Below are 11,507 nucleotides of genomic sequence, written 5' to 3'. Positions count from 1 at the left end.
CGCCGCCGCCGCCGCCGCGACGGGCAGCCGGGCTCGCGAGCTCGCTCCGGCCCCTTTCCCTCGGCCTCGTGCCCTCGGCGCCGGGCGGCCGGAGAGTCTGGAGCCCGCGCCGGCCGCGTCCTCCGGGCATGGAAGGCGGCGGCAAGCCCAACTCCTCGTCCAACAGCCGCGACGATGGCAACAGCGTCTTCCCCGCCAAGACGCCCGCGACGGGCGCGGGGCCGGCGGCTGCCGACAAGCGCCTGGGGACCCCGCCGGGGGGCGGCGCGGCGGGGAAGGAGCACGGCAACTCCGTGTGCTTCAAGGTGGACGGCGGCAGCGAGGAGCCGGCAGGCAGCTTCGAGGATGCCGAGGGGCCGCGGCGGCAGTACGGCTTCATGCAGAGGCAGTTCACCTCCATGCTGCAGCCGGGGGTCAACAAATTCTCCCTCCGCATGTTTGGGAGCCAGAAGGCGGTGGAGAAGGAGCAGGAAAGGGTTAAAACTGCAGGCTTCTGGATTATCCACCCCTACAGCGATTTCAGGTGAGGGCTTCCCGCCGCCCCGCCCTACCTGCCGGGGCACCCTGAGCATCCTTCCCCGCTCCTGGGAGGGGGTGCCCCGGCCTCCCAGCTGGGTGCGGGGCCGGCGGGGGCGGCGCTGCCCGCGTGGCTCCCACCCTCCTGACCGCACTCTCTTCAACTAGTTTCCATCGAGGAAGGGCTGGGGTGAAGAGTTCTGCTCATCCTGGGCGGCTCTTTAGCTCCTGAAGTTTGGGGACATATAGGGAAGGACAAAGGCCTCCGGGAAGCCCGGACAGGAGTATGCTAAGTTGTATTAGAAACTTTTAGTTCGGAAATGGGAGAGTATGTGAGAGGGCAGACACCGTTCCCAGCGCTGCTCCCTCCAGGTGTGGGTCCTCCCCTAAAGGGAAGCAGACGCTACTGGGATTCCGGAGACTATGGGAAAGAAAACTGGAGACTGACTATCAGGTCCTGGCTGTTCCAGCCCCTCTCGCCCCTGGGGAGTGTTAATCTGTTGTTCTTATGCTTATAGGCGCTCCGTGTTGCCTCTGCATTTCTCCACAGCAGTGGCTGACAGGCGCAGGAAGGGCCATTGCGCTTGGATAGCCTGTGACTTTAGGTTTCGCTCGACCCTGCGCTGCCAGACAGGGCAGGAGCGTGATAGGAAGCCATCGGTTCCCGAAACAGAGACAGGGGGCGTTTCCAGAGCCCCCTTCCTGAAATCGAGCGACACCCGCTCTTGACCTTGACAGCAAGTCTATTTCAGAAATCTCTTTCCAGTTTCCCAGCCCACAAGGAAGGACAGGAGAGCTGTCAGCAGGAGAAAATTAAGATGAGTTTCCTGGTCTTATCTGTAGCCCAAATAGGTACTCAGTTTATAAGCGTGTTTAGAGATTGACAAATGAAGGTCGCGAGATAGATCCTCTTATTAACGGTGACACGCAGTGCAATCAGGTTGTAGGAGCTCCGGAACAAAACAGGAGCTTCCGTTTAAAAATCCCAAACTCAGGATGATAGTTATTTGTTTATTTAATTCTTTTGAACAAGGAAGAAAAATCAACCAAAGGTGTAAATGTGCACCCGAAACATATTGACAGGCTTCTAGTAAACCTCGAACAAATATAGCATCAAATAGCGTTACTTTGAGTTGTATTTAGAAACTAAGGGAAATTGCCATTTACCGCTTGCAGTGAAGGGAGCTGTCCACAGTTCTGAATCATGTTAACTGAGGCGAACGCACAGTCTCGCCAAAGCTTGGGGTGACTGCCTTTTCTGAGATATTTATCGTGTGAAATCAGTAGACTTTCTCATTTGTGCATGACGTGGATAGATTTTAGGAAAGGTTTAATTGTAAGACTATTTTTTTTCAAAAACATAGAAAAAGCCTGAAAGACATATAAAAGATAATGAATTTATTGTCTGTACATCATTGAATTTGATTGAAAGAAGGAATGCTCGCTCAGGCTACAAAAGCCTCCCAAGTAAACATGTTTTCTCCTTTAGGAAGACACTTAGAAGGGCAAACTCTTACATGGTCTTTCTGTTAGACAATATAGAAGTGGGAATCAAATATACAGTACTATCCCTTCTTGAGCGCCCCATAGAAATGTATTGCAACTCATAATTTTTAAAAGACAAAAACACAAGGAATCAGCCTTCAGGATCAATAACCAAATGAGAACATTTCCACAAAATGTGACATTCAGCTCTCTCTGACCTGCAGGCCTCTCTCCGGGGGTTTATACTGAGTTCAATATTATATGACTGTATTAATTCAACTGTGAACCTAAAAATTTACAGCCACCTTTGAAAAAATTTATAGCCACTTTTGAAAGAGATGTATCCTTGCTCTGGAATGTGTTACTGAATATGTTAAAGTTGTAATGAAATGTTTCTTCTAATCATGTGGTTATTAAGTTTAAAAAATTAAAAAAATAAAATAAACTTTACAAAAGTGACATTCAACTGCAATATGCAAATAAAGTGCTAAATTTGTTTACTAAATTTCATACTCAAATTATTACATAAGAAAATTTGATATATTCAGTAACATGAGAAGGATGCCAATTTTCAAAATAGTAGCATATGCCAAATGATTAAACTTTATCCATATTTACTGGATAAAAGAATAGAGCACCTTTCAGAAATTAGAAAAATGTGGCAATTCTTGTTGCTCAGTGAAACTAAGAGATTCCACACATTTCCCCAAGAAAATCTGGGGTGATGTAGAATGTTCTAGAAACAAACACTGATGTTTCAAAGAACTGGGGAAGGACAAAGAGCAAGCTCATACACTAAACTAACAACGGCAGAGTTTGAAATACCTGAGTTTTCTCTTGCATACATGAAAAAAAAAAAAAGAAAATGACAGCCATAAACTAAACAATCACTATTATTTGCATTTTGAAAACTAGAAAACATCTGAAAATAGAAAACTCATAGTTACAGTGTATTTATTTTAATAAAGTTGCAAACTAAAGAAGTAACCACATATCTATTTGCATTCAGAAGATGTTATTTTACTGTTTTTCTTGTACACTAACAATACCAAATATGTTTCCCAAATCTATAGCATACCAGGGTAATATAATGTAAAAAAACGCACAAACAAAATCACATAATTCCAGCACCACCTTTTTTTTTTCTACAGTTAAAGCAATGTGTAGATAACATTCAGTGGTTATTGGAAATTTTTGTGTTCATTACCTGCTCACTTCAGGTCTTTCCTGAAGAAGATACTTCAAGGGATATGCTTTGATATAATTACTAAAATGTCAGGCTGGAGTGATGGCTCAATGATTCAGTGTTTAAGAGCACTGACTGCTATTCAGAGGACCTGGGTTCAAGTCTCAGCACCCACACGTTGACTAAAAGCCATCCATACTCCATTACAGGGCATCCTACACCCTCTTCTGACCTCCTCAGGCACTGCATGACACAGGTGCACTCAGGTCCATGCAGGCAACGCACTCAAATACATGAAATGAATATAAATGAAATATTTGTTTTAATGTCAAATTTAACATTCTTAATCTACCAACAGAGAAAGTGACACATAACAATACTTCCATGGAAGGATGATGGTTCTGGAAGTCAAGATACAGGGTGGATTTATACTTAATGTAATGATTGAAAGGTTTGTAGATAAACTCACTATCTTTCAAAAACATACGATGTGGATTTTTTTCCCTTGTCACTTTCATAAGCTTTTATGAGGTGAGGAAAGTTTATTCTGTGCTTGTTGCTCACTCCCACATTGTTTAGTGTAGCATAATCCTTTACTCCAGGGCATGATGTGACTTTAATACTGCCTAATGCTCTGGTTCCCTTCTCAGGAAAACCTCTAAGACTGGGTCCTTTCTGCTTCCCCAAGGCTGTGTTCCTGCTGAGACTCAGGAGCTAGTTAATGCCTCTTTCACCCAGCAGAGTACAAGAGTGCTGTTGCTGTGTCTGGCAGGTAGTGTTCGCCTACTTCCAGTGTAAGTAGGGCAGAGGATCTGCGTTTCCCTTCTTTCTCAGGAGAGGATGTTAGAAGCCTTCAGGGAGTAAAGCAGAGTTTGTTGATACAGATACTGCAAGAAATCATAGAGCAAAATCTAGAAAATATGTATTTCTTATGATATGGAAATACCAAGACTTGAGAAACTATTGATAGGTATTATTTTTTTTTATTTTTAAGATTTGTGTGTGTGTGTGTGTGTGTGTGTGTGTGCGTGTGTGTGTTGGCATGCAGTTTTCCCGAGGAGGCCAGAAATGAACACTGGATGTGTTCCTAAATCACTTTTCAAAACCTTGTGATTGGTACTTCTAAAGGAATTCACACAGGTATGTCTTCGCGGAGTGAGGACATGGACTGACTTTTTGAAATTCATGTTACCAATACATTTAATTTTGAGGTTAAATATGAATATTTTGAGGTAACCAATAGGGATTAGTATTTACTATTTAAAATTTCATTTTTCAATTATTTAGTAACTATGTGACACTAGACAAGCATTGTGCTTTTAGAACCAATTGCTAGTTGTGATAAAGTTAATCAAATGAATTGAAAGAATATTTAGAATGCTTCTGTGAATCAATCTCTCTCCTCTCTTTTCTCTCTCTCTCTCCTCTCTCTCTCTCTCTCTCTCTCTCTCTCTCTCTCTCTCTCCCCTCTCTCCCCCCCTCTTCCATTCCTGCACATGTACTTCTATAGTTCAAACCCAGGGCCTTGAGCATGCTAGGGAAGCTACCATTAAGCCTTACCCCCAGGTTCATGGATTTTTTTTTTTTTTAATTATGAAAGCAAGTTAACTTGTCAAATAAAGGTTGTCACCATAATGCTTTCTCTTTTTAGGGAATCTGATGTTACTTTGTTGGATCATGTTTACCCAAGGAGTCTTTTAAAAATAATGCCCCTATTCTATAGAGATGCCAGCTGACATTGTTCCTCTTTCATTGCGGAGGGATTTTCTGTCTTCAATTATTTTTTCCTTCACTGTATTTCACCATTAGTATTAGGAAGTGTGTGAAAAGCATACTGAGCCATAAGACACAGGGCACTGGAGAGAAGATAGGAGTCACTTTCTGAAGGTACTGCCACTCTCAACCTTCCATCGTTGACTCACAGTGCACAGAACTGATACCAGAGGTCAGGGATATGCTCCTTAGGGAAGAGAGGCTTTAGCCTCATACTCTGCAGTTCATCAGAGAGACCATTTGTTTCCAGGCGCCTCTCATCAGAAAATAATTCAACCTTCTGGGGTTTCAGGTCTAATTAGCCTCCTGTTCTAACATCTTTAAGCTGACTGTATTCTGCATTCTCCCAGCAATGCACCTTTTGTTCTCCGTATCAACAGAGCAAAAATAAACCATGAGGACTTATTTACGTTTTCTGTTAGGTGAATCTTTTTATATCTTTAAATGTAATTAAGTTTTTCTTAGTGACTTTAGCAGTGTTAAGCCCAAGTGAAACAAAATTATTTGAGATTTTAAGCTATAATTTTATTCAGCTATGCTTTTTTTACCGTAAATATTTTATAAAACTTAAAAGTTTATTTAAAGTTTGAATATTAAATGTCATGTGATAAATATAGCAATATACAACTCAAATATTGCATGATATTTCTGTTTTTTCTTGAATAAATTTTAATCTAAGCCTACTTTTGAGAACTTGCTATAGAGAGATAGTAGATATATACAGTATATCTATGAACTCGTATAGCTATGAACTTAATTGAATAATAATGAATTTTATTTGTGATAGAAATATATATTATTCATTATAGTCATTTTGTGTTTAGTCAACAGTTCTGAATTCAGCTGTATTGGCTTGATTAAAAACCACAGGGCAAGACGTTATTGCCAACGGAAAACAACTTAAATAGCATCTATAATTTTGCATTATTCCACTCAATAAATCCATCTCTCGAAGTGATCATGACACCAGTAAAATGTACTTGAAGTGATTTTTCTTCTCATCACTTTCCTATTTAGGGTAAAATTTTTATGTTTCTCAGATGATTCACCTCAGTGAATGAAGATTGAACATTTTCAGGGTCTATGACAAATTTTTATCACTCTGTGTAAAGGAGTTGCATGCTATGAGGTAGACTGACACCATAGACTTTAGAAGTAGGAAGGTAGTAGTAATGAAAGGGAAAGAATCTAGGCACTAGAATGAAACTATTTTCACTTAGACTAATTTTCTTTTAAAAATGCCTTGCCTTTGAAGGAATAAATGAAATTATAATTTTCTGCATTATTGATAATTTCATACATATACACAATGAGTTATGACCATATCCACCTTCTCTGTCTTTCTTCCAACTTTCTCTCATACCCATCCCAGCATGTCTCCCTGCTAAAACTATGCCTCTGTTGTACTTGACAATCCACCAAGTCCAATTAGTGCTACCCAATCGTGCATGGGGACTTTTGATGACAGCTTACCATTGGCTTTCTAGAAGAAGAGTCATGGGATCCCGGGAATTTTCTGTTTCTGTAAAACAAAGTTTTAAAATCTCCACCTTCCCTCTCTGACTCTTCATCTCCCACTCCTCTCTGTCTATTGTTATGGTGTGCATCTGTAATGTAAACTATTAAAGAGATGTAGATATAAAATTAACAGATAAGTATATAGCATTATGTGCACATACAAGTAGCTATAGAAGTTTATTGCTTTTGAGGTAAACATTTATCTAACACATTAAAATGAACTTTGGCTGAAAAACTTGATTTTATGACCCTTTCATATTTATCAGTAATATTCTCATAGTATTCTTTTAAACCTATTAATTGAGCACTCCCTTAAAGCAAATCTGAAAATTGTACATGCTTGGAATTTGCAAATTGGTAGTCTTATTTCCATAGTCCTGATTTTTTTTTTCAAGGCTGATCTGTTAAAAACAGACATAAACTGGGTTGGAGAGATGATTCATGAGTTAAGAGTGTGTATGCTCTTGCAGAGGACCTGGGCTCAGTTCCAAGCACCCATATAGCTGGCTCATAACCACCTTTAACTACAGCTCCAGGAGATCTGACGACCCCTTCAAGACTCTATGGGCATTGTATACATGTGTACCATCATACACTTAAACACACATATACACATAATTTAAAATTCAAAATACAATATTTTAAAAATAAAAATAAACATAGCAACAAGCTAACGCTAATCACAAACACAAAGTTAGTAACTATTTCCAAGGCTTTCAGATTTGTTAGAAATATTTAGGCATTATAACTACTGCTGCAGCAAACATCTTTGTGTGCTTCACTATATTTTTGACAAAGTTGAAAGAATGGAATTACTGGCTATGGATATTATAGAAATTCCATATGTACTGATTTTACCAATTAATACTGACACCAGTTAAGACACTTCTTAAAATGACAAGAGTGATATAGTTTCCCTGCCATTGACTTCCTGTTAAAATATGGACAAGCTGTTTTAAATAGAAACCCTAAATTGCGCTCGAAACCTGTCATCAGACAGTGACAAGAATAATATTATAATATAAATTTAATAATACTGTTATTCTACTTAAAACCTTTAAGTAGCTTCTGCTTCTCTTAGAATATTTTTTCTAAATTCCTAATCACAAAATCCTGGGCTGTTTATGTAGTGTGAGTACATGCCACCCAGTGACTTCTCCCCTCCCTCCCTCCCTCCCTCCCTCTCTCCCTCCCCCCTCCCTCCTTTCCTCCCTCTCCTCCTCCTTATCTTCAGCCCTCCTTACCTCTCCTTACCAGTGCTTTCCAGCCACCCAGATGAAATTTCAGCTCCTACAGTGAGCTTAATTCTCTCCTCCTAAGGAGATTTTTTTCATGTGATATTTAGCCCCATTCCTGAAATTCTGTCACTTTTGTCATACCACATAGCTGGCTTCTACTCACTGTTTAGATTTTAGTTTAATTTTTCTGACCACTTTCAGTTTTTTCTCCCATGTAGGTCACATCATGTTCTGCTGATGATTTCCCTTTCTATCTAGGCTCTTTATTTCCTCAGAATTCAACATCATTTCTGTGCCTTGTCTCACCCACATGATTTAAGCCCTGCTTCTCATCAATCTTAGTTTTGGATTCACGGTGTTGCAGAAAGGCATGTGCTGGCTCCTCTTTCCTTCCAAACCTTTCTAGATGCCCCTTTAACAGTTTTATGAGACATAATTATGTCATACAATTTACTTTCTGTTTAACATTGTTTGTAAAACTCGTACTAGAAATTTCACAAAATACGTATTATTTTTTTCTGGCTTCTTTCAATAACCATAGTCTCATTTTAAAGGTTCATCATAACACATTTTGGTACCTTATTTTATGTTTTTAATTCTTTCTGTTGAGTATGGTTTACTGCATTGATTTATCCATTCATATGTTGATAGACATCAGTCTTAACAATGATCAGCATTTTTGATGTGAATATCCTTCTTCAAGATTTGTGAAGTGATGTAGTTTCAATTATCTTAAGGGTGAAATTTCTTGGTCAAAACAACAGCTTTAAATATATACTTAGTTACTGAATAAGCAAAGAATCAGTCTAGTGCCAAGGCACATTCAAACTTAGAGTTAGTTAATCCAGATGAGGATTCTGACTTCCCCAACATGTAACTGACATCTTGTTCTCCCTGCCCCCTTCAACTTAAGATGCCCAAACACATTTCCTGTGCAGTATATAAAGGAGTAGATGAAAATGCAGAGTACCATTACATAGAAGGATGTGGACCAGGGATTCAGCCTTTCTGAATCTTAGTTCTCTCACTTCAGCTCTTACCCAATAAGAAATCAGGTGCAGGTATAATTAATTCTCTAAAACTTCAGTGGAACATGATGGATTGACTGTAATCATTTATCCTTTCTTCTTGAAATGCCTTCAAATAATATGAAAATATTCCCAGATACATCGACCAGTATAATAAACAACAGAAAATAGGAGATCTTGAAACATTTTGGGAAATAACTGGCAGAGAAAAATGTTTTACTTCCAAAATCCTTCATCCATTGCACCCCAGAAGAGTTGGAGACTTGGACCAGTTTAAAATAGTCCTAGGAAAGCTTGGCTACAAACAGATTAAATAAAGGTTTCTTTAGTGAATGCAGAACTCTCAGTGCTGGTATTAGAATGCTTGGAGCCAAGTCAATTTTCCCCAGGCAGAAAACTAGAGAAAAACACCTCCAATGGGAGACATTGCAAAGTCTTACAATAGAAAAAAGAATCTTGTTTATTAACTAATCATTTTGCCAGAACCCCACATTTATACACATATACATAGAGGATGTAGTCATTTTTTGGTAGTATATTGTTTAATAGGAATGGAAAGTACAAATATTGCCAAAATTTTCATGTTATTTTCCATTATGAAATAGAATGATTAAATCAAATAACAAAAAGAAGTCTAGAGGACAGAAAGAGGCACCAAGATAAAGAGGAATGACAATATTATTAAAACATACCCTGTGCATGCCTCAGAAATCATTTTATCTATCCAATTAGAATCATGTGTTTAAAAAACAACACAACATTAAGAAATAACTCTTAGAGGGAATGTATTTATGAAGCTCCAAGAATTAAGATAAAGGTGGAAAAGAAAGTAGAAAGTGTTAAAAAAAATGTATCAAAATACTTAATTCTTAAAATTAGAATCTGCCACAAGAAGTTCCAGAATAGAAATGGAATTAATGGGCACTGAAAATGGAATTAACAAGACAAAATCATCTTTGTGCCCTTTCTTTAAAAGTTACTTATTGATGTTATCCAGCCAAACAAGAAAACTACACACTGTGAAGATATGCAAGATAGGAAGTGAGATCAGACAAAGAACTCTGAAAGAAAGAAGCCTGGTGTGGGCCTGAGTGGTGCTAAAGGTAACCACGCTAGCCACTGGCAGGAGAGCAGAGAGCTCTGCAGGGAGACATTCTTAGGAGAAAAAAAAAACAGCATTTGAGAGCTGATATTATAAATATTCCACACATCATTTAGAACAAGGCATCTCTAGCTTTCACATAAACAGGTATAAAAGTACATTGGATGCAAGCTATAAAGGATTGTATTACCCGCAGAATAATCTAAAGGTATATAAAAGGGGCTTACAATCACTGTTGCTTTGTTCAACAGTCAGTAATAACTAATCTTTTCACATGTTATGCAAAAACTATGGACCAATTATTCTGAAAGAGCAGGAGGAAGGTAAATGTGGGTTTGTTGGTGAAAGAAAGCTAATCTTCAACTTCTGTAATTGGAAGCTAACACTATTTAGAGTCAACAAATATATTTCTCTTTAAAACAAGAATTAAGAGAAACAGGGTGGTATAATTTGGGAAGCAATCATCTACAACAAGTGGAATGGGGCAGAGTTTATATATTCTAATAATCTCTTAATATAATTTTACTTGAGAAAACTATTGGTATATATCATTTTGAGGTGATTATTTGGGTTAAAAACCTTAGTGATAAATTCTCAGTTTATTACAAAATGAAGAAGATAATATGTGAATCTTATGGGACTGACTGGAATATATCTATTGTGTTTGTGTGTGTGTGTTTGTGTGTATGTTTTATTAGGAAATTATGCTGTTCATTTAATGCTGTACATTTAATATAACATAAATTTAGTTATGAAATTAAAATTAAAGTAGAATTAAGCTATGTGAATTGAGAAAAGAAAAACAAGTCCTCAGTACATACTCTGATAGTCTTCAGGATCCTTATGTGGGAAGAGTCTTATAAAGTTGCAAACTGTGCTGCTTTCTTCTTTTCCCCTATAGGAGTTTGGGAGATAGAACGCCTGACATGCAGTGGCATGTCTTCTACAGGCTGTGGAAATAAGTATAGCTGGCATAAAATGCTGCAGAAGCAAACATTTGAAAATAGATGTTAGGGAAAATGCTAATGGCATTGTGTTGCATGTGCTCCTTCCTGTTAATCTTCATTTTCATAGGAAAATGGCATAGTTAAAACATTTGGAATCTTATTTCAGATCAATTAAATGTTTCGTATGAGCCAAGTGAGATGAGTCATAACTTGCTAAATTCTTTCATTTTATTTTTATTACCACAGTTAATGATCTGAAAAATGATTTAAAAATATATTATAAGAATTTGAGAACTATTCACAAGGCATGTTGGGCCATACTTGTTACTCAGGTACTTGAGTGGTGGTGTAAGAAGAATTAGCGATTCATGGTCAGCATTGGCTCCAAAGTGAGCTCCAGGCCAGCTGAGGCTACATGAGAACCTCTCTTAAAACCAAAAGAAGAAATCCAAAAACTATTGCCAATCTGACAGGATGGTCTTTAAAATCTTATATTATTTCTAGGATAGATGCACCTATCACTACTGTAGAATATATAACCCTTTTTTTTCTAAAGTGTACATGTCTTAATAAAAAATGACATGATTTTGAGATGTATACAGAGGCTACAAAAATTAAGTATGTTATCCACGTACGTAGGGAGAACAAGTGGTTTTTCTTTTTTCAAAATAGTTGTCATTCATAACTTAAATAATTATTTTTAAAGTTCTTTCT

At 38.3% G+C, this 11,507-nt stretch overlaps 1 protein-coding gene across 1 annotated transcript in view; it reads left to right on the top strand.

Moving 5' to 3' along the window:
• The first annotated feature begins 128 nt into the window (after nt 1-128).
• Nucleotides 129-11,507, top strand: part of Hcn1 (hyperpolarization activated cyclic nucleotide gated potassium channel 1) — a 420,581-nt gene continuing 409,202 nt past the window's right edge. Inside the window, exon 1 of the mRNA XM_008832935.2 lies at nt 129-523. Within this exon, the coding sequence (XP_008831157.1) occupies nt 129-523 (395 nt within the window). The remainder of the gene's footprint in view (nt 524-11,507) is intronic.

The sequence above is a fragment of the Nannospalax galili genome, unplaced genomic scaffold, assembly GCF_000622305.1.
Source record: "Nannospalax galili isolate Female #2095 unplaced genomic scaffold, S.galili_v1.0 scaffold235, whole genome shotgun sequence".
In the NCBI taxonomy this organism is placed as follows: domain Eukaryota; kingdom Metazoa; phylum Chordata; class Mammalia; order Rodentia; family Spalacidae; genus Nannospalax; species Nannospalax galili.
Note: the sequence above shows the minus strand (reverse complement) of the source record. Positions and strands in the feature narration are given on the sequence as shown.